At 41.2% G+C, this 27,932-nt stretch overlaps 2 protein-coding genes across 5 annotated transcripts; both read left to right on the top strand.

Moving 5' to 3' along the window:
* Nucleotides 1-943: 943 nt before the first annotated feature.
* LOC139632464 (FH2 domain-containing protein 1-like) lies at nt 944-8,021 on the top strand. Of its 2 annotated transcripts, XM_071497400.1 has the most exons (13): nt 944-1,354; nt 1,429-1,686; nt 2,127-2,712; nt 3,742-3,803; nt 4,554-4,656; nt 4,794-4,879; nt 4,968-5,068; nt 5,173-5,243; nt 5,330-5,441; nt 5,547-5,613; nt 5,711-5,828; nt 5,916-6,080; nt 6,164-8,021. In XM_071497400.1, the coding sequence occupies exons 3-13, from the start codon at nt 2,323-2,325 to the stop codon at nt 7,424-7,426; spliced, it is 2,538 nt and encodes an 845-aa protein (XP_071353501.1). In that variant the 5' UTR covers nt 944-1,354; nt 1,429-1,686; nt 2,127-2,322; the 3' UTR covers nt 7,427-8,021. The 2 variants fall into 2 exon arrangements, with proteins under 2 accessions (XP_071353501.1, XP_071353500.1); XM_071497399.1 differs by having other exon boundaries at nt 944-1,686.
* On the top strand, nt 7,684-27,614 carry LOC139632465 (tripartite motif-containing protein 3-like). 3 transcript variants are annotated; one of them, XM_071497401.1, is made up of 14 exons: nt 7,684-7,767; nt 10,696-10,826; nt 20,214-20,386; nt 21,059-21,299; nt 21,450-21,601; nt 21,726-21,906; nt 22,028-22,757; nt 23,024-23,127; nt 23,206-23,373; nt 23,466-23,634; nt 24,210-24,269; nt 24,515-24,585; nt 25,165-25,305; nt 25,414-27,614. In XM_071497401.1, exons 3-14 carry the CDS (start codon nt 20,241-20,243, stop codon nt 25,564-25,566), a joined length of 2,316 nt encoding a protein of 771 aa, XP_071353502.1. In that variant the 5' UTR covers nt 7,684-7,767; nt 10,696-10,826; nt 20,214-20,240; the 3' UTR covers nt 25,567-27,614. The 3 variants fall into 3 exon arrangements, with proteins under 3 accessions (XP_071353502.1, XP_071353504.1, XP_071353503.1); XM_071497403.1 differs by lacking the exon at nt 24,210-24,269; XM_071497402.1 differs by lacking the exons at nt 7,684-7,767; nt 10,696-10,826 and adding an exon at nt 17,569-18,267.
* The last annotated feature ends 318 nt before the right edge of the window (nt 27,615-27,932 follow it).

Consider the following 27,932-nt stretch of genomic DNA (forward strand, 5'->3'; position numbering starts at 1 on the left):
CCCCTCTGGCAGGAGGCTGCGGTCCTTCAGGACCAAAACCTCTCGCCACAAAAATAGCTTCTTCCCATCTGCTATTAGCCTCATCAACAAGGCTAGAGAGCCCCACTGTTGCTGATCAATTGCACTAATCACCAGAAAAAATTCCTTGTATGTGAAAACATACTTGGCAATAAAACTGATTCTGATTCTGATTCTGATTCTGATTCTGGTAAGTGTGTCAAAAAGTTTTAACTTATCTTAAAATCACACACAGCTCCCACACATTTAGTCATCAAAGTATGAAAAGACTTAAGTCGTTAATTTATCCCTTATTATCTCTCACTCCTCAGAACATTTATATGCAACCAAAAATGATAACGTTCCCTCTGACTTTGTTAACATTCACCTTACATTCAAGGCACATTTAGGGGTAAACTTCAATTGTTCTGCTGAGCTTAAAGGCGGTGAATCATAATATAAAGATAAGAATTTCCTGCACTTGTAATATTTGGGATATAGCTGATTTTTTTCTTTTTTTTTTAATAACAGAAAATTAAGATGAAAGATCGAGGACACTCAACAAAATGAGCTTCTGAGAATTTGTACCATTGGATAAGTGTTGCACACTTGGACAAAGATTCCATGTGAATTATGAATTTTGCCAACTGCAAAATACAGGGCCCACACATTGCCACACTGTTACATCAGCAGGCTACATGTTTCTGTCCAGACTGCTGCAGCACAGTGGATGTGAGTGCCCTGCCTGTTTACTCCTGCCGCTTACCCCCTCTGGTGGCAAAAGAGAGCAACAACATGAAATGAAATGAATAAAATAAACATTACTGAAAAAACAAAAATAAAAACAATTTTAAAAAGTATATTAACATCATTAAATATATAATATAAGCTGTGCACTATTTAAGTATAGTTTTTTATGAATAACTTTTTCTATGAACTGTGTAACTCTTCTTGTCCTCACATGATAACCTCCTTTGTTGCACTGCAGAGGAGGAGCAGATAATCTTGTTGAAGCTGTTTCTGTAGGTTTCCCTCAGTGTTTGATCGTGGAGAACGAAGTGATTTGCATACAGATGTATTTAGGGCATTACATCTATCATTCTCCGGGCTTATCATATTTGGGACAGAGATGGAGTGTTTGCTGCTAATTGACTACCATGCAAACAGTTAAAGGCCAGTCCGACCGCCAGCCCGCTCTCCGGTAACACTGTGAGCGGGTATGGCTTAATATTTAACCCAGGGACGCGGTCTTATGAACGTACTCACCCAGGCCATTTTATTATTCATTCTGAGGAGACAAAAAGTGAGGCAGCCCCAACACACCAGCTGGAAAAACGATTAAAGTAGCGCTGTAGGGGTAAGGCTATTTGCATGGGCTCATTTGAAAAGTGAACTAACACCTTTAGGAAATCGATTTGCTTTCTTCATCAGCGTCGACGGAGCGGGGCCGCGGACTCCTGCCAACAAGCCAAACGACTTCAGAAGAAATCCCAGAGTTCCTCCTGCTGGGAAGGTGTGGGCTGACATGCACACTGATGACTTCACTAGGCGTGTCGTTTGCACGCAGGTAATTTCGACACTTGCGTTAGGTTTTCCAGTCAGATGTCACACTCCTCTCTGGACTTCAGCAGGATGACGGGAGAGGACAAATAACAGGGACACAGACTAGGATAAATCACAATCACAAAGGTAAGTTGTGTGTGTGTGTGTGTGTGTGTGTGTAAGGTGTGTTTTTACTTACTGATGTGGTAGGTTCACAAAGACTAACAAATGCTTTTGGTCGTTTAAAGATTTAGTTTGGTGAGTTTAGTTGGATGAAGACTAAAACCAGGCCCGGTGAAGATACTTAAGATCATTTCACATAATGTTTTCATCAAATTGGTAATCATGATCACATGATCTAGCGGTTTCTTTATAGTAAGCTGTCTCTTAGGGTGGCACAAAAAATAATCTCATAACAACTGTTTACAATTATTTATTCACAACAAATTCATCTGTTTTGACAATCCTCAATGAGGCCAATACAGCACAGCAGTAATTTTAGATGTGTGGAGAAAGTGAATGCTGATCCATTGCTTAACTGTGTACATGTTTTTAACTGTGTCTCCACCCTGTTCTGTTTCTTTTAGTCTGAATGCATCATCCCAACTGACAGCCTTTTGGATAAGTCACTGCAGCACAGAGGCTGCGCCACTGTCTTATAAAGACAATCATACAGAACAGCTCCTATTTAGCTGCATATTCTTCTGTGGCTTCAAACCTGGATGTACATGTGACTGACGCCATGACTGCATCCCAAACTTTCTGAGAACTCTTTGACAAAAGATGCAACCAGGAGGTCCCCCCGCTCCACCACCTCCACCTCCACCACCTCCACCTCCACCTCCACCTCCACCTCCACCTCCACCTCCACCGCCACCTCCTCCACCACCTCCAGCCCCTGGCCTTCCTCCATCCCTACATGGCCCGGGTCTCTTCGCAAAGGGGGAGCGCCGGCGCTCCAGGATGCGAAATTTCAACTGGGAAACCCTTCCTAAACACACTGTGATAGGAAAGCACAACATCTGGACATCAGATAAGACTGATGGGGAGTTTGAGCTGGACACTGATCACATGGAGGAGCTGTTTAGTCACAAGCAGAGCCAGCAACAACTCAAGGCCCTGAACTGCCAAAGTCTGAGACGCCTGCCAACTGCTGCCTCTGGAGGGGAGCTGGTGAGTACAGCCAGCCAGGGGATACAGGTGTCACACGTTGCTGAATCACTGATACTTTAACCCCAGTGGTTTGTAGCAATAGATTGAAATGTATGGTATTTTTGTTGTGTAACACTGAGCTACAGAGCTGGATTGATTTTTTTTTTTTTTTTTTTTTTTTTTGTACGTGTGAAGTTGAGATAAACAGGAAGCATTCTAACATTGTTTCCCTCAGCCTCAAACCTAAAACTGCCATTGCAGCAAACTCTCTAATAAAGATCTCAGCAGTTGAGCTCGTTCCACATGTTATAAATCACATGTGACTTTTAGGGAACAGGACTGCAGTGATGCATTTCATCACATCGTCACTTTCGAATTCTTCCCTTGTAAGAGTAATAAAATAATAGATTAATGATTTGCATTGCACTACCAGAATGATAATAAATATGATATAATGTTTGTCTGAGGAACATCGTGTTTTGATTGAGAATCGCTCAATACAAGGGTGGAGTCTCACTATTCTTTGTATCTGTTTGCTAAAGGAAGGTATATTTGTGTCCTCATACAGCACTGTTCTGTACACTAGGCTGATTGTGCTCTGTATTCAAGCTACTGGACAAAATCACCTGCACAGTCATTTATCTAAAGGCAAGGCGTAAACCAAAATAAGCAGAAACAAATAAGTTTTAGATCCAGGGGTTATTGCATATCTGTTTATATCGGTTACTGTCATTTCTTTGGTAGATCAGCCGAGGTCAAACGTTTGCCTAACAAAAGTGGGTTAAGGTCTGTTACCAAACTTTTACTTTGACCCACGTCCCTTTTTCCAAGAGAGACACTGAGAAAATGTATCACTGATGGAAAACCGTATCTTTGTGACTGATTGTTCAATACAATCAACTCTAAAAATTCTTAACCTTTGGAATCAACTGTCTGTTTGGAAAGCTGAGGCATCTGTGATACAAAAGACACTGCTCAAGCCAATAGTGAAATTATCTTAACAACTGACAAGCTGATTATATCCAGGTCTGTGTCTGTTTCCCTTCCCAGGTTTCCATCCTCAGCTCCAAGAGAAGCATGAACATTGGAATTTTCCTAAAGCAATTCAAGCGGTGAGTCAGTGGTAGCGTTTTTTAAGGTGTGATTTGTTTTGCCTCTTAATCTCTTCATGTTTCAACGTAAAGCAACACAGGATGAGGCACACAGACTAGTCTGCAACATAGCTGCCTCGTGCTCACAAGCCTTTCAGAGTCAGCAAGTCCTGACACGTCTGATCTACACTGTTCTACAGCTCCAACAGGTTACCTCCCTTGATTAACCCGTAGATGAGTTGTTGTGAGGTATTGTAAATGTATTGCCTTGGGCTATTATGTGTACGCACCAAATCTAACAGGAAATAAAAAAATTCTGTCGCATCGGTGACCATATTGATGGTGCATTTGTGTGCATACCTTCAGAAATGTCACCATCAGAAAAACAGATCATATGGATCGACACATTAATCTAACTTTTTTAGCCGCTGTGTTTTCTTCCAAAAATGTGTTTTTCTCCTATTACAGTAGAGGATATTCCACCAGTCTCATGCCCTGTACATCATGTGTTTTTCTGAGGATTGACATTACAAGTCCCATAAGTGTTGCAATTTTGCAAAGCTTTTTTAGCAGGTAGAGGCTTGTTGGTGTCTGACGCCCAAGTCTTCCAAATATGCGAATGTGTGGTATTAACATGACACACACTGTTCTTGAGATGTCCCAACCCTCAGGAAAAACATAAGATAATTGTTAACTAAACAACCAAACCCTGTCTCTCTCTCTCTCTCTCTCTCTCTCTCTCTCTCTCTCTCTGTCCACCTTCCTCCACAGGCCTGTAAAAGATATGATTGAAGAAATTAAATCAGGAAGAAATCTCACTTTTGGTTCTGGAAAACTGAGGGAGCTGTGCAAGTTGGCACCAGATGAAGTGGAGGTACTTGTGTCTGCTGCTCATTTTTTCTAATGCGTTATGTAAAACCTTACAATCTTCTTGCTCAACAACAGTATGAATAGAAATACAATGTGGTTTTAAGTTTTGTGGTCTTTTTTGGGCTCCTTCAATCAATGCAGGTGAGGCAGCTGGTCAGTTTTAAGGGCGACCCCTCCACTCTCCCTGAAGCAGATCTGTTTATGCTAATGCTGGTCAAGATTCCCAGGTGAGCTTACCTGTAATGTAATTGCAAGTGTTGCATGGGTAAAAGATCGACGGTGGTTTATTAATGATGGGAACTTTGTGTCTGTTAGTTATGAAGAGCGTCTCAGCAGCTTGGTGCTCAAAGAGGAATTTTTCCCCCTCGTGGATGAAATGAAAGGCTTCATCGGCACTTTGACAGCTGCTGGAGAGGGTATTGTGTGTTTTCCTGGATTTTAAATGGATAAGACTCTTAAAAAAAATTGAGAAAAAAAGTAGAGTTGGGGTTTAGAATTGACCTTTTGTGTCTTCTTTTAGAGCTGTTGGAGTCTGATAATCTCCATTCTGTCATTCGCCTGGTGCTGAAGACTGGAAATTACATGAATGCTGTGAGTGTGTAATATGTGACAGTAGTGTCTTAGATGACTTCCCTTTGTGGTTGTGCATCTCTGAGTCTTATTTAATTTGATCACAGGGTGGCTATGCTGGCAGTGCAGTTGGCTTCCGAATGGCATCTCTGCTGAAGTTAGTGGACACCAAAGCAAACAAACCTGGAATGAATCTTATGCATTATGTCGTGATGGCAAGTATCTTTTATTACTTTGATCTATCTATAGTCTGTTTTTATGTATCTTTAGATATGTTTTTTCAAATGTGATTTTTATACAAACTTTCATTCTCACCACAGCAAGCTCATAAAGTAGATATGGCCCTGCTTAAATTTCCAGAACAACTCAAACACATTGAAGCTGCAGCTAGGTAAAGAATGTCATTTTAAAAGTAGTCATCATATCTTAAAATTCTTCTTAATTGCTATGCAATCATTATTAATCTTTTTTAAAAAAAATTCTGTTAGGATAAATAAAGGTGATGTTGAAGCAGAGTTTGGAACACTGGTAAAGAGAGTACGAGATGCCAAGGCGGACACATTGAAGCAGGAAGACCTAAAGGCACAGATGGAGGATTTTCTAAAGGTGACAAAGCCTTCTGTTTGGGAAATCAGCCCAGTTTGTTTGAATTTTAATACTGATCACGAATGATTTTATTTTGGCTCCCTCTAGGAGGCTGAGGTCTGCTTGGCAGAAACAGAGAATGATCTACAGGAATTGCAGTCAGTGAGTAACTCTGTGGCAGAGTACTTCTGTGAAGACCCAAACAAGTTCAGATTGGAGGAATGCTGCTCAATTTTCAACTCCTTTTGTGAAAAATTTCAGCGAGCCATACAGGTAAGCGTATATACTGGTATGTTTTGGTCAGAGGAAAAAAACGAAACTTCTGATCGATCCATTAACAATGTGATTTTCTGCAGGAGAACAAGGCTAGAGAAATGGCGGAAGTGAAGCGGAGACACAGAGATAGATTACAAATCGCTGCCAAGCGCAGGTCCACAGCTACCTGTTCCAGTAGAGACAAGGAAATGGATGGTATCGCATTAGAGTCTGTGCTACAGAGCTTCCTCACCAATCGTGTCTCTCGAAGGAAATCTGGAAGGCCCTCGTCCGCTCATGGGAGCCCCACAACAGGCAGCCCGAACAATGGGAGCTTATCAGAAATTACCACGCAGGCAAATATCCCCCCTGGAAATCAAAAGAGAAGTGGCTTATTTAGAGCTAAGGAGATGGGCAGAAAAGAGTGGAATTCAGCAGCTGAACTCACAGAAAAGTCTCCAGAAAACAAATCAAATAGTGAAGAGATCACGGCAAAAAGTGACTTTCCTCATGAAGAAGAGATGAAAACTTCCAGAAAAGATGACTCACACCCAGCCAAAAGGACCACAAGCGTTTCCTCCTCAGTCAGAACGTTCTCTATCACCACTGATGATGGTGAGGAAGATATACAGGACAATAATGAGGAGGAGGCCCAAAAGTTGCGTGAAGCATCCAGAAAAGTGTTGCGCTTTCAGAACAGCCGTGGCAGTGTCTCATCCGGGGACTATTCTCTGGAAAATCAGAAATCTCCTGGTGCAAGTACCGCTTTGCCTCGTCAGCGCACCTTTGATGAGGAGACAGAAAGGTATTCTGGAGACCCAACCAATGAAGATTTGGTTAAGTTTTTGCTCAATCCTCCATCCTCCTCAAAACGTAACCTTGGCCGTCGTCATACTCTGCCCATCAGAGTCCCTAAAACTGAGGAAGAGGAAGATAATCTGTGGGATCAGGCTCCAATCAGAAGTCCTGTTGCTGTTGCAAGAGAAAAAGGGACACCGTCAGCAGAGGGTGCTGAACACAATCCCTCAAAACAAGCGTTTGATTTTACTGAAGTATCTCACAACTTAAAAAAATCTGGTGCTCACAACCATAATTCTCCATCAGCGGAAAAGAAAAGCAAGCCAAGTGTTTCTTCAGCCCATGTTCCAGATGAAGGGCTTGGAGAGCAAAGCCAAGAGGGCAAATCAGTGGACCCCCCTGGCAACCACTTGCAGAGCAATACTGAAAATACTTCCTCCAAGAGTACGTGGATTAAGATTGACACCTCTGGACTATTTTTTAGCTTTTTTAAGCACCTTGGAGATAGAAGCAAACCGCAGAACAGCAAGGAAACTGTTGATAAGGGCAGTGATACCAGTGTATAGACTTTGAAAGATATAAAATTTTAAGTGTAATTAACTCATCATTGTGATGATGTAGTGTTATCTGACATACTTTTGTAAATTGATAAGGGGTTGTAAAGGTTGTAAAGTGACAGAAAGTTGTAAGAATGTTGTTGGAGAGGGTTTCTGCTGAGGAAGGCTATTTTGTATGTTGTACCACTAGATGGCAAAATGTAGCAGTCAGAGAGTGTTTCTGCTGAGGAAAGGCTATTTTGTATGTTGCACAGTCACATGGTAAACTTGTTCAGGAAGTATGGGTGCTGTTGATTTACGGGTTGTCTGTATATTGCCTAGTAAACAAAAGGGCGATGGGCACACTCAAGGTAAAACATTACATTGTAACTTTTTTATCAATGCATGATAATATTCCCTTGACAATATGACATTGTCTTCATCAGTTGGATAGATTAGTGAATGCTCACAGTGTCTATTACAATGTAAAACAAATGTTGAGTGTGACCATAAGATAATAGAGTTATCAAACTGTATTAGAATCTCGGTTTGATTGTTATTTTTGATACTTTGATAAATTAATGTACTTTGTGCTTGAATACAACATTGTTATTTTCAGTTTTACGATTATGAATCTTTGTTTTTTTTTTAATACCTCTTTGTTATCCTCCTCTGTTGTTCTCACATCAAAAATGCAGAAGGCCGTGGATGCTTTCAGGGTCTTACTCAATTCAGCCATTGTTTCAGTCATAAATGGGTCAGTGTTACAAAGGCAGCCTGTATCTGAGCAGAGCTGAACCATGGACTGTCAGTGGCTAATTGAAGGGTGCTGATCTGAAGTCAGTTGAAGGGCTAACACCTGGTGGCCTATTATGATAAAAAAAAAACTACCAGCCTGCCTTTATTTACCTGTATACACTGTTTTAGGCACTGTCACGCTACAACTCCAGTGTCTCCACAAGCTAGGAGCACATGCAAGGCGTCATTGAGGCCACACCTTGTGCCGATACATGTAAGAGTTCAAAGTTCAACTACTGGCTTTTCTTAACAGCTGATACCAGAGTTACAATAGCTAGCTTTTCAGCAATGTCCAGATATCTGACTGACCTTCTTTCAAGTTGTTCTCATTTAAACACCAACTGGATGCTTGCTATATTTATTTGTGATAAAATATTTATAAGACTGAGTTGCATAGCCACTAGAATTACAGCAATACAAAGAGTATTGTCACTAAATTGTGAGTGGTCAAATTGTTTTTTGTAACTGTGTCAGTTAAAGTGTTGAATAAATGCACACAAATACCACACGCACAAGTTTCGGTATACGAGAAACTAGGTAACTACTCTCCACCCAAGAGTATTCAAATCTTGCACCAATATTCACAAATTCACAAAAATATCAACCACATATTTATACAGCTCTGTTTTATCAGTTTGTAAAGTGTGATGACACAGGATAGTTTAAAACTTAAGGCTGCCATTCAAGACAGAAGTCCCGAAAACATTTAAAATCTCCACTTGTGATTAGCTCGTGTAGAAGTATATCATTGTAACTTTGAAATAGAAATAGAAATACAGTATTTCTTCCTACTGTGCTTCTGAATTGCAGATTACACCTTTCAGTTCAATTTATTTTAAACACAGAAGAGTTGCTCTTCTTATCTTTGTTTGGACATGAGCCATAAAATCTTAAATAAGCTGTCAGGCTACAAAAATAGCATCAAATATGGGGAATGGTTGTAGTATAATGACATTATTATGTCAGCTGTGAGTCTTTCTTTATCAGTTGTGGAACCTTTTTTAAATTGCCAATGCAATGATAACAAATGGCTATGGAGGACATTGTGCCTTGTTATTTGAGTAATCATTGTTATTGTTATGTCATCTTTTTTGAAAAATGATACGCCTGCTCTGACACAGTCAGTTATTTAATTGTATTACATTGTCTTAATACTGTATCTATCACCAAATAATTGCCAGCAGTAGCAGTTATTGCATTATCAGTTGCTCCAGTAAACATTTTTTTCAATAAATTGGCAGGGACAATAAATTAAAACTAATAATTCATCCCAGGCAAATTTCACATATTGTAATATTGTTATATGAATATGTGACGAAGTAGTTAGAAATGTGGACTCTTCAGTCATTAATTGTACCTTATAGAAGTTATTCATGACATGTCAGTCTTGGCAGTGAGAATCACCTACAGTTTGTATTGTGTGACCTGTTCACTGCTGCTGCTGTTGCTGCTGCCAGACTGCTGCAGCCATCTTGACTAAACTACGACGATGGAAGCAGTCTCCATGGCAACTCCACGTTGCAGACTAAAACCCAGAGATGACTGTGTTTGCCCCTCACCCCATGCCCCACCCCCAACAAACTCCCCACCGCCTGCACCACCACAGCAGCCTCACGCAGTGCCTCCACATTACAACACACTGCCATCTTTTTTCATTCATGCCTTTCTCTGTCATCCTCCCTCTCATGAGTCTTTACCTAGAGCATCTATATTGACCCATCCCCCACTCCCCACAACTAAACCCTCAGAGAGCAAGATTCAGCATCCAGAGAGGTTAAGCTTGAGCTAATTGCTTTGTTCTCCAAATATCACTTTCTTGCACTATAAGTGGAAATCAGATTCTGATTTTCTTCTCTACACACAGTCTATATTAATATGTATTGAAATAGACTCATCTAGTGCCCTGACACCAACCACCATACCACCACCTGACTCCACCCAAATAACTGTATTACCAGAAGAAGCAGGACTCTCCTGCTGATCCCCTGCTGCACACAAGCATCTCTCTGCCTTTCCCTAAACCCTCTCATTTCCTTGCTGTCACAGGCTCTACATAGTAATTACCAATTTCACTCTTTACAGTAAAAAAAATGCAAGAAACTCATGAGGCAACTTATATAACATGAAACATGCTGTGAAAGACTGAACTCCAGTTGTTTTTGCCTGACTGTGTTGTTCAGTGGTGTATACCTTTTGTCTTTACACTCCAATAATTCTTTATACCCTAATAATTCAAAGCTTGAAGGTAATAAACTGCATCCTTTGTCCTTTTAAGGGAACTGGGTGGTATCTAAGGAAGCCAAACCCCTTTGCACCAGACAGACTGTTTCCCTCAGTCAGTTCCTGAGATTTCATTCTTTTGCATGTTCCCTGCCCCCTTCATATGCTATTGGGTTCTTCAGCTCCTCCCATCAGCCATCTGACCAATGCTGCATGTAAGCCACACCCCTAATCTCCTCCTTTCCCTTCTCCTCTTCCTTACTGTCCCCTTCTTCTCCCAGACAGACCCTGCCCTTTCCTTTCTGTCGCCTGGTCTGTGGATTCTGTTGTAGAGGATTGGGACACTGACAATGGGAAGATTTCTCCACGGCCTGCAATGCTGACACTCCACACCCTCCAGCTGGGAATTCATGTGAGTACAATCCGGTCATTCACTGTTTTGTTTTTTGTTTTTTTCATGGTATCATATTTCTGCTTTCTCATCTTGTTTGTGTCATTATCTGGAGTCCTCAATAATACAATGACTGAGATGGGAGCAGATGAATAATTTATTACTCCGTCCCAACCAGCATCTGTGCATTGGTAAATCAGAGAGGGTGTGCTTATTAACCATGGTGTCATCTCCGTTGTGATAGATTCTATTTTTATTCATTTGTCAGTTATGAAAAACATAGAGTAAATACATTTTATTCCAGCCTCATTTAAGAGCAACTGTTGCACTAAAAACTCTCCTGCTCTGATTCTTTAATGCTTCCTCAACCAGCCCACTCACTTCTCCATTTTAGCTCCTAGGCAGCCCTGGCTGCCGCTCTGTAGCAGGTGGGCATCTCTGCTGCAGTCTGAGGGCTGGGCTCTGTAATCAAGCATACATGCTCTTTTGTTTAGAGGATTAGTGATCTTTCATTGGTTTTCTGATCTGAATTTGTATGGGGTATACTGCTGGGAAGCTATGTGAGAAACATGTGAATCAGCGTGTTGTTTGCTTATGTCACTCTGTGTGTTGCATTGTACTGCAGCAACAGCCAATGCATCATTTTCACACCTCTGGCCTAGACTGTGAGCAGATGGTTCAGTGGTTCCTTATTGATTGGTCTTTTGTTCTGGAAGATGGCTCATCTTTGTGTAAAACTATCTCAAAAGTCACATGTTGGATGAGTGCAGCTGATGGAAATGTTTGGCTGGATTTGCTCTGCTGGCTGCCTGTGCTGGGTCACAGCGAGGTTGCAGACGGTCCTGGATGCTGTGCCTGAGGGCAGATAATTAGCCAGGGGTTACATGTCTGTCTTAGGGCTTCAGGATTCTATTCAGTTTGTAATCGTGGGCTGGGAGTTTCAGATCGTGTCTGTTTAGTCAGGCCCAACTGCAGCTGCGAGAAAACTGTGGTACAAGCAAAGGTGCTGTGTCAGTTATACACTACTAGCACACAAAGAACTGTCTCAACACATCTCTGTAAATGTTGAACTAATAACCAAGTGTATGCTGCCAAGGACAGAGCTCTAAGTGTAGCTTAGAAGTGACCAGATAGAGCATGACCTTTGAATACTAATTTGACCACAGGCAGACATGTGGCAGCAATGAAGATGTAGCACAAACCCTACCTGTTGTCAAAATCTATTCCCTCTGCACCCATGCAAAAGAGAAGATAGGCAGATTGATTAATTGTAAATAGATTAATGAATAGATAGATTGATCAAATAATTTGCCCTTGATCCTTTATCTTCAATGATTTAAGGATTTCATCTGCAGGTTACATCACCCTCATGTAAATGAGGCCTGTGACAGTAAATTTTACAGAGGTTATTGTCTTCTATTTCCTGTGCACTGAAAATAAACATGATTGAATTCAGTTCCAGTTGAAATAATTAATCTTGCTCCTCATTTAAATTTAAAATGTTTTGTCTCATTAAACTAATTTTCTACAGAACATAAGTTTGTATCTTCACAACACTCACTCATCCTTTATTACCTGTCATCGTCAGGTCTGTAGAAAACCAAATTTACCATGCAGGATAGTAGAGACTGAACTGAACTGTAGGTACTATTATTAACCATATTGCAGTGTAATAACTTTGTAATTGGCCTTTGAGAAAGTACAGAATAATGACACTTATAATACTCTCAGTTAACAAACTGGAACAAAGACAATAATGTAATTGGATTCAAGCTTCTACTGTTGTTTATTTCTCAACTATTTCTGTATGTATATAAATCACCTCCTTCATAAAAATAGTTCATGACTTTTTTTCAGAGAAGCAACTGCATATTGACTAGTGTTGATTGTATTCTGTTCATTATACTGTGTGTACTGTAGCTCTACCTTCAAGATTGATCAAAGCTAATCATCAGACTCTGTCATTTTCCCTCCCTTTAGATGGATTTTCCTGAACCACTTGTTTATAGCTTGGCCATTTACATTTAAGTCATCACTCTTACCGGTTGAGAGCATTTCCTTTTAAGTCCTCTGGCATCATGATTAAATCATAACCTTATGAAGAAGGATGGAGTCACATCAGACATGACACAATGGATGAAATGAATATTAGATGAGTGCTGCAGAACAATAATTCTGAGTCTAAACGTTACATCAACACCCCATTACTACAGTATACTGAATATTTGGCATGGTAAATTGAACACAGGTGATGCAAAATGACAGCCATTTTTAAGGTTAATATTTATCCTATTTAACATGTGACAGCATTAAGATTAATGAACACAAAACCCTGTTATTTGAAAGTCACAAATCTAAACTTATATTTTTGAATATGTTTCTTTACTATGATGGAGTTGCTCAGTGGAGCTGCAGCACTGATACAGTACATTTCATCATTTCATCAAACTACTGTACTGTTGTACAACAACCAATCATCAGCAAGTTCATCATACATTATGAACACCATCAACTCTTGGTAATGCTCAAATCATCAAGCTAAATGTTGCCAGCGTGTTTGCACAGGACATGTGATCATCTGAGTCATCATATGAGACACCACAGTCACTGTGGCTCTTAATGCAGGTGGACAAGGGTCGCAGACAGCAGCTTGTGCCTGTGCACTGATCGTCCTTTTACAAAACCTGCAGTGCATGTTGTGCCTGCAGACACACTGCCTGCACGCCGCATTGTCTCCCACCTGCTTTTATGAAAGTGGGCTCACAGGGGGAGACCCAGATGTCTCCTGACTGCCTTTTTGTGTCAGTGTTGATTAAAAACCCTGCTCACTATTATACCTGACATGATCTGATCACTTTCTCTCATCCTCTCTCGTTAGTTGTCAGATCTTATCAGTGTCATGTCTGCAGAGATAAAACAGATATAAGATGACTGCAGTGCTAGTCCTTTGAAGCACAGTAACTAATTGCATTTCACAGTTAGAGTCACTTTCTACACTTTTTAACCAATGTACAGATGTGGTCAGCAAATTTTAGTCAGGCATTTCTTATTTATGCAAATGTATTCCTATGCACTCAGACTCGGAAAGTCAGACAAGCATAGAATATAATACAAACACTGAGCCCAGTTATAAGATGAACTCCAGGAAAACAACATAACATGAAATAAATCTCTGCGTCTTATGTTTGGTCTCATACATTATGTCCACACACTGTTTTCCTTTCATTATGTGAAACCCAATGTCCACTGCCATGACTGCTCTGACAGAGACTGATGCACTGAGACAGTTTCCTTCATCTGATGCAGTGAGGTGTAAGGGGAGCTTGTTAGTTTGAGGAGCAGAGGTTTCTGAGTTGTGTGAGTAATGACTGATGAGTCATCATAGAGTCAGGCGCCCTTCTTGGCCCCTCATCAGCCCCTCCACCCTCTTCAAAACACAGAGATGTAACTTCAGAGATTTGATTCTCTAGATTTCTCGTGTTCACATCAGCCTTGTTGTTCCAAACAGCACAAAGGCTCTTTGGCTTGTTTCATGCTAAATTGGACGATGCAATTGGTCATGCTTGACCTGTGTCTGAATTAGATTCCAGCAGATATAGCTGCAAATTGACATAATGATCACAAGTTTCCCATTTGCTTGTAGATTTACTGATGGTGAAAAAATAAAAAACAATCTTCAGAATGCTTTTGAAGGATAGTTCTCAAACAAATAAGATACAGTGTTTGCAGCAATAGAGATGAGAAGTGACCTTTAAAGTAACGTGGAATGGAGTCCACATGTTGCTTTTCTTATGTAATTTATGGACAGTAATGAGACCCTGTGGTTAGGCTCGGTTAAAGTCTCTGGTACACAGCTGTCTGTCTCACTTTTACTCTTTTCTCTCCTTTCTCTCTTTCTCTCTCAGTTGAACGCAGACATTTCTTCATCACACTCTACATGCTCCCTGAAAAGTTAACAAAATCCATCAGTGAGTGGTGTCAGTGGTGAGTTTATCTAGCATTCTTCTGCACAGGCCGTGCATACACAGGAACAATTACTGCATGATGACACATGCGTGGGGACACAAGAGATGTGGATGGAAACATAAAGTTCAGTCTTCCTTTAAACACAATCTTGACAGCACATCATCAAGGGCCAACACTTCTTCAGGCTAGAACTTTTGCCAATGTGTACTGTTGCGACTACTGAGATAAATGCTGGAAAACTCAATAGTCTAAAGTCTGTCAGTCTGTTGTCCTCTCTGCTGTGGTTACATATAATGCAGATATCACAGATTGACAGAGGACCTCTTCTATAACACAAGTACAAAAGAACAGTAAACAGATGACACTGAAACACAGACTTAAAATACAAGATGCAGTTGAAGGTTCTTGCCTCTTACTAAAACAGGGGAAGAGGAAGGGAAGAGAAAAAATACTTTTATGGGCCTTGAAGTGCAAACATCCTGGATTCCTGAACAGTCATAGCTAGGGAATGATATTAACAATCTACAGCCTGCCTGCAGGACCAGTGCACAACTTAGCCATTGCAATTTACGGGCTTTCAGTGAGATATCACAAGGATATGATATTAATGGACATGAAATGGACATGTGGATAACTGTGGAACACAGTTAATTGCTTTAAACATTAGCTTGATGATTTTATATGTGATTTTGCAATCATGATTTTTTGATCAGACAGCACCCTTATTAATAGTATAACAATGATACCATTGATCGATGATTATACCCAGCGCCACTATTGAGCCAAGCAGACAATTTTGTTGCATCAGCCAAGTTGCCTGTCACCAATTCCAGTACAACCCAGTGACTGGAATTTAATCTGTAATTTCCATGCCGTTTCCAGGAACTATTTTCTATCAAGAAAGAAAAAGGAGTGGGTTTTATCCTGTGGATTAATTCTCATGAGCTGGCCCCATAATGAAAATAAATTTGAATTAATATTATTATTTTTTTGTACTTCTTGTTGTATGGACCCAAAGTGATTTTTAACTGGCTGAAATTAAGCAAGTTACATTTGACTTACTTTTTGGGAATCAAAAACTTTTCGGGGCTCACACTAGCCTGACTTACCCAAGAGGTTTTTTTTTTCCTCAGAGTCTTATGCAATAGGTCTCATAAATAATTAAAAACTGGGTGAGAGAAGTAGTTCATCTGCTATCTAGTCTGACAATTTTTGGGTGAATCTAAGTGGAAGGTTTTTTCACCCACAAAAGATAACATTACTCATTCCATCCATTAGTCACAAGCCAGAAAAAATGCCGTTCTTTTATTTATTTCACTTAACAAAGTAGTGAAATGTACTGGACTAGCAGACATGAGTCATTACTTTTTTTTATTATGGAGGACAAAGAAGCCTTAGAGTGATGATTTGCAGAAAGCATGGCAGCTTTCTAGTTCAAGCACACACAACTCGCAACTGCAAAAACAAGCAGTGCTTTATGGGAGAGGTGAAGAAGAGTGGTGCATGGCAGCCTGCCCTTGTTCAGCAGATGAAACCCAAGTAGACTAAGCTGAGAGCAATGTTTCTCTGAATGTGAGCTCATGTTGCTGAACTCCATTTAAACTATTCACATTACAAGCCCCTGTCAGGAGAAAGGTGTTTAGCACACAAACAACTCGTCTGAAATATGGAACACCTCCTTACAGTCCAGTCTATGACCAAGCAGTGATGAAGGGCACTGCTTCGCTGGTGGTAATAGCGTTCATGTAGCATCTCAGTCCAAGTTTATGTGCATTCACAGGTGTTTGCTTGAACTCAGATTTGAGTTAAAGGCATGATGGTGTCATTGGAGTCTGGGAGACACACTAATCCAGATGGCAGACGGGGTCTGACCCTGCAGGAGGACGTTAAGCCACTTAACTGTAATGCAAGGTGAGAGTGGCAAGAGGTGCTTTGCAGCTGAATTCACAAACATTCAGATTCTGTGGATTTCCTGCAGGCGTCCTGTTGCAGTGTGACAGATACAGTGCAGAGAGAAAACAGTGTTGCACACTGACTTGGATGATTGACCTCAGCTGTATGAAGTGCTGATCGTACAGTTCTAGCGACAAAGCCTTGGAGAGGATATCTGGTCACATGCTGCCTCATTCATTACAGTTTACTGCAGATTTAGGTCTCCAGTCTGTACTCCACTGTTACTCTATGACATTTCTGTCAGAGCTATTTTTTAATATTTCAACTCATGGATTACTTATGTTATTTTTAGATTTATCAGTCTTAGGAAGATTTTGCTGCATGTAAATCTGGGAGTAACTGAGCTTTTTAGGGCATTGCAACAAAGGCCTGTAAAGTTTCCTATTTAAACCATCTGCAGTGATTTCATTGATGTGGTTTTGTCTTTTCCATTTATTTTTTATGCTTTTTGCTCATATAATCAATCTCTTTTTTGAGCACATGCGCAGTTACCAAGGGTGGCTGTCAGTAAGAGACTGCTTTTAAAGAAAGATCCTCTTTCTGTGGTGAGGCGAGTGGGAGGAACTGAGCTGAGGAGGGCTGCTGAGGGAACGGACCGGCAGGGAGGAAGGGAAGCGTAGGGGGGGCAGTCAGCCGAGAGGGGAGGAGCCTGAGGGCTTTGGCTCCTCAAGCTTCCTCCTGATGTCACCGTTCAGCTGCTGTATTTCAGTGTCCATGTGAAGGGAAGGCAGCCCAGGGAGGGGAGGGCTTTTGAGGGGAGACAAGGAGGAGGGGAAGGCAGAGAGGGTGGGGAAAAGGCTGGTTGTGTGGACAGTGAAAGGGCTCGGCAGAGCTCCTTAGTCAGTAGGCCTTGTAATCACTTGGCAAGTAACAACAATGGGGCCAGCATGCCTGAGAAAATCCCCATCTGCAAGATGTCTGGGGCTGAGATCAGGCCTGCTAACGCTATGAGTGCATCTATGTGACTGAGGGAGAGACAGTAGCAAGAAGGAAAAGAGATGAAGGGAGGGAAAGAGCTGTGGGGTGGTACGCTGTGAGTAGAGCTGGAATGCCATTGTTAGAGCTCGCTGCTCTGTCTGCAGAGAGGGACAGCTGCCTCTGAGGCCCGCTAGCTCATGTGAGACAGGCAGCCCAGCTCCTCGTCACCCCCCCCCCCTCCCCAAATCTCCCCACAGACAGACAGACAGGTGGTGCCTGAACTCAGCCAGCTGGGAGTCAAGGGAAGGAACTAGGAGGAATTTGGGGAGTGGTATTTTAAAGCTTCCTCTTTCCTCTCCTCACTCTCAGGAAAAGGGGCCTAGCTATATTTGTCAAGGCACTGTTCAGAGCTGAAAGACAGAGTGTGGGAAGCTTTCGCTCTTGGTGCTTGATGACGTGCAGGCTTAATAATTTCAACCATCCCGGGTCAAACTGAGAGAGCAGTTGTGAGGATGCGACTTCAAAGTAGAGATTACAAACCCTGCTGGTGGATGAGTGGATCAAAGATGAGGCGAGGCTGAAGAATTGTACAGTCATGTGGCCGTGACGCATGAAGATGTGATGGGTGAGTTGATGTTGCTCTCTAAGGAAAGGTTTGTGTGTGTTTTCTTTGGATTAGTTAGATCTAGATAGTGGCTTTAGCCGGTTATTAATTGCAGTTCTGTAACATTAAACTAAAAGTGAGTCTTTCTCAGGTCAGTGAGTCCAATTTTATATAAAGTGCATATTGGTCTGTGTCCTTGAGGTGTATTAAATTGCAATAAATGGGGTGTCGCACATCCACATCCACATCCTTATCCATATGATGTAGTTTTCGTTTTCTTGAATCCTTTCTGAGCCACGTGAATCCCAGAAACATTACATATCATCACTAACTGAACAATGATGTTGTACAGTTACTGACAATGTAATATATTCTGATCCACAGGACTGTTTTTGAGATAAAGATAGCACCTGTTCTCATTTGAAGTTTGCTTTTAGGTTTGTTTCTGTGTAGATAAGTCAAGTCAAAAATGACAGTTGTGAGATCTACAGTTCAAGTTGTTTTATTCCACTGCTCTCAGCCTGAAACAGATTATATTAGCACTGTTACTTCAAACAGAGTGGTCTATCTAAAGCTATAAATATGAATGTAAACTTCGGCGAGTTCACCTTTTCACAGAGTGGTTTTTATATTCTTTGTTCAGGAGGTGATTTTCAGCGCATTGCAGATAATCTTTTCCAAGTAAGAGTGAGAGTAACACAGTAACACAATGTGCTGTAGGATTGCAGGAGGATTGCAGACTGCTTCCAGTGATTAAGTTTTGTTTATGGGAGTCATTATGAAGAAAATTAGCATTTATAACAGTACCTTAAATTGTCCACATCCTAAAACCATAACCAGGAAGGATGTTACTCACTGATGTTACAAAGAAAAAAGAGTGTGTAAGATGAGTAGTTTAGTCGTAGCATCCAAAGTTTTTACAGTGCAGTACATTCAACTTTTTAGAGTCTTATTGGATTAATTTGCTTTATGTTTGAAATGATGAATGCATTTCCCTTGCATGAGCTTTGACAGTTATTCAACATGTCACTGCCCGTCATGCCGCCGATGACACAGACTTTGTTTCACACCCCTCATTGAAATTTCATAGAAGTGCTTCCTCTTATTCAAGAGCCATGATGCAGTCTCAAGGTTACAACAGGATGGTGCATTACGCACACAAACACGTACCAGTTTCTGATTTTGTACAAAAAAAAAAAAAAAAAAATGAATCACCAAAACTGACCAATGGCTGAAATAACATTGTTACGTGAGGTACACATTGCTGCTGGTTTGTCAGCAGTGTTTATTGACCATGTCTGTGTCTTTGGTGTAATGTAATCCTTTATGTGCTTATTTACAATATGACAGATGTACAACATGCCATTGGCACACTGAGATAATCTGTGCTTGACCCAGTGATACAATTTCATGTAACAGCAAATCTGCCATCTGAACAGAGAGCCAGCTGACATCCACTCATAAAACAAAAGACATGGTTGATGGTAAGATAACGTCTGGGATGAAACACATGATACATTTAACCACTTTTTGTCAACAGGATAACACATGCTGTACTTCTGACACCACCGTAAACACACACATGTTGGCTCCAACACTGCATAGTTGTCTTGGCTCAGAGTTTTTTCCTGCGGTGTTAGTCACATGTATTAATTTTTCTTCCGCTGCATTAACTCGATTAGGATTTTCATTTAAAAAGTTAAACAACCTCTGGCTATTCGGGTGTTTGTGAAAAAAAAGAGGCTCATCCCACAGACACATTTTCATAAGGGAGGGGGAGCATAAAATGCCAGCAGATACAGGACTTGGATGAGGTTTTATAATGTTAACAGCTTAATGACTCATTTCTTCCTTGTGCTCATGCTGAGGGTAAGTGAACACGCCCTCCTCACCCTCTCGCCCTCTTTTGAATGTTTCCTCAAGGCTTCCTTGACCTTCCTCCTGTTTCTTCCGCCCTGTGTGTGCAGGTTAAGTGGTCCCTGTGCCCCCTTTGAATGTCCGTCACTATGGCTAAGCGTGAGACTGGCAGCACCAGCCCCGTGGTCAGGCAGATAGACAAGCAGTTCCTGGTCTGCAGCATCTGTTTGGACCATTATCACAACCCCAAGGTCCTTCCCTGCCTGCACACCTTCTGTGAGAAGTAAGCTCTTAATCAATCAGTCAAGCTTTATTTGTACAGCACCTTTCATACAGTAGAGTTCAAACTACAGTTCAGGTGACTGACAGTAGAAAGATAAACAGTAAAGCAACAAAACATTTCAGCCAAAATTCAAGATGAGACTGCTTTTAACCATTTTAGGACAATATCTACTGTATCTGTTATATTTAAAAATTCATAATATGTAATTCAGGAGTAGAGCACATAAGAAAAGACATATTAATAATTTAGTGGATTATATTGCTCTTTGTATTCTATCTGCTTGCAGCAAGTTCTTTAACTGGGATGTGTTAACAGGATGCTTAAAGGCGTTATGTTTAATGGCCCAAAATCATACCACTTACACAAGCTATTCTCTCATCATTGTGGCTTCTGCATGATGTAAGGCACCAACCACTCTGAACTTGGCCACAGGAAAACAGACAGCATACTTTATGGCACAGCATTGTTGGCAGCAAGCACTGATTTCCACAGCTTTGCTTTGCAGCTCTTTAAATAATTTGGTGCTCTGTTGTGCCCAGTAAAAAAGTGGACCATAATGTCATTGTCCTCAATTGGTGCTGGAATGGTTTTGTGTTTTACACTATGTTGACACTGGAATAGGTGCTAAACCGCAGCTTCCGCCCTCTCATTTATTTCTGCATCTCTGTGTAGATGTCTACAGAACTACATCCCTCCCCAGTCTTTGACGCTGTCCTGCCCAGTATGCAGACAGACCTCTATCTTGCCAGAGAAGGGTGTGGCAGCCCTGCAGAACAACTTCTTCATCACAAACCTAATGGAGGTGTTACAGCGAGACCCAGAGTGCAGCCGACCTGAGGCCTGCAATGTTCTTGAGTCAGCAAGTGCAGCTACAGCCTGTCAGCCCCTCTCCTGCCCCAACCACGAGGGCAAGGTAAGTTCAAATTCAGCCACCAAAAACATTGTGTGCTTTTACAAGATCTTATATGAAATGTATTTGTCTGATATGAATTGAAATCTATAAGCAAATTTACCCAAAGCAATATAATGTTCAGTGTCTTGTGCTCCACTGCACCATCTGCAGGTGATGGAGTTTTACTGCGAGTCGTGTGAAACAGCCATGTGTCTGGAGTGTACAGAAGGAGAACACAGGGAACATGTGACAGTTCCTCTGAGGGATGTGCTCGAACAGCATAAGTCAGCGCTTAAAAATCAGCTGGACACTGTGCGCAACAGGTACCATTTTCAGAGCTGCAATCCATAATGGATTATGTCATTGTATTTGAAAAATCTTGGAATCACTGTAAAGAATCCTAGTTTAAAAGTTTTATGTCTGTTCCTCTTTGCTGTCATCTGGCAGACTACCTCAGTTGACGGCTGCCATTGAGCTTGTGAATGAAATCTCCAAGCAGCTTACAGAGCGGAAAAATGAGGCGGTGACTGAAATCAGTGACACTTTCGATGAGCTGGAGAAGGCCTTACACCAGCGCAAGACTGCTCTCATTACTGAGGTGGAAAACATCTGCAGCACTAAGCAGAAGGTCAGAGCTCTTTCTATTTGTTTTCTTTTCATGGTAGAGATTGAAAATGTGCTGCAATGCTCCACATATTACAGTACAAGCGCCACTGACTGTCTGCTTCTGCCTCCTTGGATATTCTTAGGTGCTTCAAGCACAGCTGACCTCTTTGCTTCAGGGTAAAGAAAACATTCAAAGCAGCTGCAACTTCACAGAGCAGGCCCTGAGCCATGGCAGTGCCACTGAGGTCCTCTTGGTCCAGAAACAAATGGGTGAGCGGGTCAGTGCCCTGGCGCGACACAGCTTTCCTGAGCATCCACATGAAAATGGACATCTGGAATGCCAGGTAGAGACGGATGGACTGAGGCGCTCCATCCAGAACCTGGGAGTCCTGATCACAACAGGGGCTGTAGGCCACACCAGTGTTGCCACTGGTGAAGGCCTGCGACACGCGCTGGTCGGCCAGCACACAACTGTCACAGTCACTACTAAAGATAAGGATGGAGAACTGGTGAAGACTGGTAATGCCGCTCTGAGGGCAGAGATTATCTCTGCAGATGGAGTGTGCACTGAAGCTGAGGTGGTGGACAACAAAAATGGCACCTATGAGGTTGGCTATACCATCCGCTCAGAGGGAGAATACACCTTCTCTTTGCTACTATATGAACAGCCTGTGAGGGGGAGTCCATTCCGTTTGCGTGCTGTCAAACCGTCAGATGTCCTGCAGTCACCAGACGATGTGAAGAGAAGAGTGAAATCCCCGAGTGGAGGAGGAGGCCACGTTCGACAGAAGGCTGTGCGCAGGCCCTCCAGTATGTACAGCACCACCAAGAAAAAGGAAAACCCAATAGAGGATGAGCTGATCTACAGAGTGGGTATGTGAATAACTGGCTACATCTGTTGTTAATTATGGGAACTGCCGACTGAGCTGCCTGATGTTTTTCACTCAAGCACAAGCTCACCGATATATCTGGATAATTTGAGTACCTGATGATGCAGGATATTCAGTTTTAGACCCCCTCTGTGGCACAAAGTAGTTCTGATTGTTCAAACTGTTGGAGGTAACATTATTTTAAGTTAAGTAAAGCAGAACTACACATGCATAGCTCTGTAGCAGCCTAATGTCTTCTTTATATGACAGGAACACGAGGGCGAGATAAAGGAGAATTCACTAACCTACAAGGCATCTCGACCTCCAATAATGGTCGGATTGTGGTGGCAGACAGCAACAACCAGTGCATACAGGTCAGTGTGTTACTCTCTTGAGTACTCTCTTATTCCATTGTTTAAGTTGTGGACTAATTGAATTTTCTCGTTGTCTAGGTATTTTCAAATGATGGGCAGTTTAAGATGAGGTTTGGCGTCAGGGGTCGTTCACCAGGGCAGCTGCAGCGCCCCACAGGGGTCACAGTGGACATGAATGGTGACATCATCGTAGCTGACTACGACAACAGATGGATTAGCATCTTCTCCTCGGATGGCAAGTTCAAGGTGAATGGTCTCAGTCAGGGAAAACAGTGTTTTCATTGTACAAATGTAAGGTTTTCCACTGAATGACCGAAGCTTCCCTTTGGCTGTCACAGAACAAAATTGGTGCTGGAAGACTGATGGGACCGAAAGGTGTGGCTGTGGATAAGAATGGACACATCATTACTGTTGATAACAAGGCCTGCTGTGTGTTCATCTTCCAATCCAATGGGAAGCTGGTGACGAAGTTCGGAGCCAGGGGAACATCAGACAGACACTTTGCAGGTAACTGCGTGCTACCAGACAGTAACCTACAGTACGATCTTTTCATTCATGATATCTCTTACAGGAAAAGACCGAGATGCACAGCAGATGATGCCTCATGTTTCAGTGCATGTGTTTGGGCCAGATTTACAGATTTAATTTGTGTTTCACACTTTACAGGAATGTTTGTTTGTAGGAATCGTATTTATTTGGTGATCAGCATGTTTCACACCTAGCTCACCAATGTATGCATGTATAGCTGCTTGTTTAACTACGAACGTCAATGCACACTTAATGATTTTTGTTGTTGCATTGATAATCTTAAACTGTAAACAAACACCTGATATGCACACCTCATATTGCAAGGCAGAGCTATATATAAATGGGCAAGAATTCATAATGCACCCTAATGCATGAAAAAGATGTGATGGTTGTCATCCTGCCTTTACTCAAAATAAAAGTGAATAAGATTTGCTTGTATAACTGGATTCCCACATTGAACTGGCTTCAGTTGTTGCACAGACAGCAGTATTTCAGTTGAAACTCACCGGTTCTTTCAATTTCATTTCTCACTTGGACCTTTTCTTTTCTTTTAGAAAAAAGTGGTGCAAACATTGCACTGGAACAAAAGCTTAGTAAATCTGGCCCTGTTTTCAGTAAGTAATTAATTCACTGTGAGTGTGAACTAAGAAAATAAATCTCTGTTCTTTTACATGTTGATGCATCAGCTCTGTCATGTCTCACGTATTGTCCCACGTCAACTCTCCGAGTCTCTTTGTGGCCACTGTGTGTTTTGTTTTCTAAATGTCCAAAAATAGTGCGGAACTTCCTCTCATGTGCTGCAGAGCAGTGGATGACGCATCTTTCCTTTGTCCTTCTCTGTCTCTTCTGCTGCTTCCAGGTCCTCACTTTGTGGCCGTTAATAACAAAAATGAAATTGTGGTAACAGACTTCCATAACCATTCAGTCAAGGTATGTGTGTACATTTGTGATTGTAGTAAACCTGCTTTGGAGGTATTGTCAAGTATTGTGAATATATGGCTTAAAGGAATAATAAGGTTCATTGTATGACCTACAATGACAATAAAGATCTATCTTTCTAATATTTATATTTGAATAAATTTAACTTGCCAAAGCTAGAGCAACCCCACCCCCACCCCCCAGTTTCTTTGCTTTGTAGTACCCACCTGTAACCTTTTTAAAAAAAAAACTCCACTAATTGGAATGAAGTACTGGGCTACTTGTAAATGATTATGGCTGTAATTCTTTTCCCCAGTCTTTTTCTTTCACAATGATGTTGCAAGTCTGTGTCTATAAAGTAAATAAACATATATACAGCAATTTAAAATCACTCAGTTTCAAAGAAAAAAAAAGGCCAAACAAAAAAACCAAACATTAACACCAGAAAACATAGAAATGACTGAAGCCGTTAGACCTGACTGGCTGTCATGTTTTCAATAGGTTTTGCAATATGCTTTGCATCCTATTTTCCTGAAGGTATTTTTATTATGCGTGTCATTCTCCCATTTCCCTGTTTAATCTCTCCTGCAGGTGTACAATGCAGATGGGGAGTTCCTGTTTAAATTTGGTTCCCATGGAGAGGGAAACGGACAGTTTAATGCTCCAACGGGCGTGGCTGTGGATGCCAATGGAAATATTATTGTTGCTGATTGGGGCAACAGCCGGATCCAGGTTAGCTTGAAAAAAACTACATATCACTAAATGCAGAGAGCAAATTGTTTAAGTATAGTATATGACTCACTTACCCAACCTGTCCCTCTATGCTGTGTTACCAACCAGGTGTTCGACAGCTCAGGGTCCTTCCTCTCCTACATCAACACATCAGCGGACCCCCTTTATGGTCCCCAGGGCCTGGCCCTCACATCTGATGGTCATGTGGCGGTGGCAGACTCTGGAAACCACTGCTTCAAGGTCTACCGCTACCTGCAGTAGAGACCCGAGAAAGCCATCTTCACCACTGCAAGCACTGACGACGACACAACCAATGTATTCCACAGGGTGCAATGACCTTTCCAATACAGCCTTTTGATGTACACATCAGCTGATCTCCCGGATAGAATTGTCTGAACTTGAGTTTACTTTTTATGATGTGTATTGAAGGTTGATTTTAGAGTTGGGTGATGTAGCGTCCTTGGGACAAGTAATGGACATACAGCTATGGACTGGATTTAGAGAATGTTCAAAAGCATTTTTGTGTGTTGTACACTGTTGATGATATTATTACACCACACTTTCTGTGAGACCGGACAGGGTAGGAGATAGATTGAAGTATTTAATGAGCCATAACTTGTCCAAATGCATGAAGTTTTATTTTATCTTAAAGCCTAGGCGACAACACAGTGTACCCATCAGTTGCTTTTCTCATGAACTAGTTAATGCTTACAGTGAAGTGAACAGCGCTACGCTTCTCTAGCAATGAAATGTAAAATTTCTCATTTACTGACGTCTCACATACAAATGTCACCACCATCTGTGCATTGATTTGCTGTATGTACTGTACATACATAAATGTATATTGTGTATATTAGATGACTCAGTATGTATGTGCTATGATTTTGAAACACACAGCCTTTTGGCTATTCAGAGAGCAGCAGTCAAGGACTCCAGGATTTTAAACATGTGTGTATGGCAGCTGTTAAAAAAGTGTGCTTTTGAGACATACCCAGCACATGCTTAAAAGAAGAAGTGTGTCATATTTATTGCTAATGTAAGCAGCACAATAATCATTTTTGTTAATATCTGTTGTTTTAAAGGGAAAAAAAAAAAACAAAATAAAAAAAAGCTAATTTATTTTATTTTATACACTAGTTCAGCATTTACAAATTATTTTTCTAAATTGATGTGCTTTTCTTTTTTTCTTTGGAGCTTCACACTTTATCCCTCAACCTTGAAGGGAAATTCCACCTTTAAAGCAGAATTCAGTGTCCCCCTCCCCCTCCACACCTGGAAAGTTTAGATCAGTGTTGCAGCACATGGGCAGCTCCTTTCCAAAGCTACATATCCATCTTAATTTTCATTTGGGATGTCATCAAAAAAGAGAGTTTTCTAAATTTCTCTGTTGAGGATTAATGGCCACAGATATCTGTACAAAGAAAGATCATTTTGCCTTTAACACTGAAAGAGCTTTATTCATTGAAGTGCTAACAGATCCAAACCAGAAACAAAACACATATCTCAGGAAATCCATCCAAATTAGATCACTGTATCAATAGAACAACTTTGAATACTTTGATGGTATCATAGATTTTGTGGGAGACATTGGGAGCTGTTAATTCATGCAAATGGCTGGATCCAAGGCCGTAAAAAACTATTGGGATGGAATATGAATTCTGTTTTACCATGTCTGTTCGTTTGTTTGTTTTTCTTTCACATAGGAAACAGTTACAAAAGTATTAAATGATAACTTATTAGCAAACTCATCCACGCTTCGCTTTAGAAAAACTCGCCTATGATTCTGTCTGTTAAGATATCTAACAAAACGCTGTTAGATCTGAGTACCTGCCTGCACTACATAAAGCCATGACTCTCATGGAAAAATTTGTACCAGTATAGCTGTTGCTGCTCATGCTCCCCCCAGTGTTCATACTGTGTAACGTCATATGAAAGCCTGGTGCCAGAGCAAAAGGGAGACCGGGTGCAGGAAGAAGGCTACTTCCTGGTCTGATGTAATTACCCACAGCACTGTGCTTAAACACTCGAACACCAACATTGACCCCTCCTTGTGTGGAGATTTTCTTAGCTTCAGGATATGACCTGCTCTCACCGGTTAAGTCAACCAGGAAGCTGCTGTTGTTCATGCACCTGATCTGATGTTTGACTTGTTGCCAAACAGGAGCCCAGGTGTCTTTAAAAAGTCAGGGGCCAACCTTTTTGAGATGTGTCTGAAGCATTTTACCCTACGCTGTTTGTGTCACACCAATACAAACAATTTTGTTTTCTCTATGAATATGCACTGGTAATAAAAGCACATGGTTTACTGAGTGGTTGTATATGTATGTGATTACTCATTATGCTTGACTTGCACTGAGCTGATCTGTTTTTCATGTAAATTAGGACATTAAAATTAATTACTGAATGATGGTAATAAGGAAATGATGAGTTGAGTGGGCATAATTTGAATGAAATTTAGATTTTATAATCCTGAAATGAATAATGAGAGCAATCTCTAAATGGTTTGTGGCAGTTTAGTGTAATAGTATTTATGGCCTTGTATCTCTAAATTCCTTGTATTTTGCAGTTTGACAAAAAAGGGACTCCATCTGTACATGGCAATGGTTTAGAAAAATATTTGGTGAACA

This window comes from Trachinotus anak, unplaced genomic scaffold (assembly GCF_046630095.1).
Source record: "Trachinotus anak isolate AG129_WGS33_773 ecotype Australia unplaced genomic scaffold, CSIRO_AGI_Tana_v1 ptg000014l, whole genome shotgun sequence".
Lineage (NCBI taxonomy): Eukaryota > Metazoa > Chordata > Actinopteri > Carangiformes > Carangidae > Trachinotus > Trachinotus anak.

Excerpts from the sequence above, each read along its gene's own strand:
- LOC139632464 (XM_071497399.1), top strand. The coding sequence starts at position 2,323 with ATGCAACCAGGAGGTCCCCCCGCTCCACCACCTCCACCTCCACCACCT. Across the intron at positions 5,069-5,172 it reads TTTGACAGCTGCTGGAGAGG|AGCTGTTGGAGTCTGATAAT; the intron begins GTATTGTGTGTT and ends GTCTTCTTTTAG. Across the intron at positions 5,829-5,915 it reads AGATGGAGGATTTTCTAAAG|GAGGCTGAGGTCTGCTTGGC; the intron begins GTGACAAAGCCT and ends GGCTCCCTCTAG.
- LOC139632465 (XM_071497401.1), top strand. The coding sequence starts at position 20,241 with ATGTCCGTCACTATGGCTAAGCGTGAGACTGGCAGCACCAGCCCCGTG. Across the intron at positions 23,635-24,209 it reads ATCAGACAGACACTTTGCAG|AAAAAAGTGGTGCAAACATT; the intron begins GTAACTGCGTGC and ends CTTTTCTTTTAG. Across the intron at positions 24,586-25,164 it reads TCCATAACCATTCAGTCAAG|GTGTACAATGCAGATGGGGA; the intron begins GTATGTGTGTAC and ends TCTCTCCTGCAG.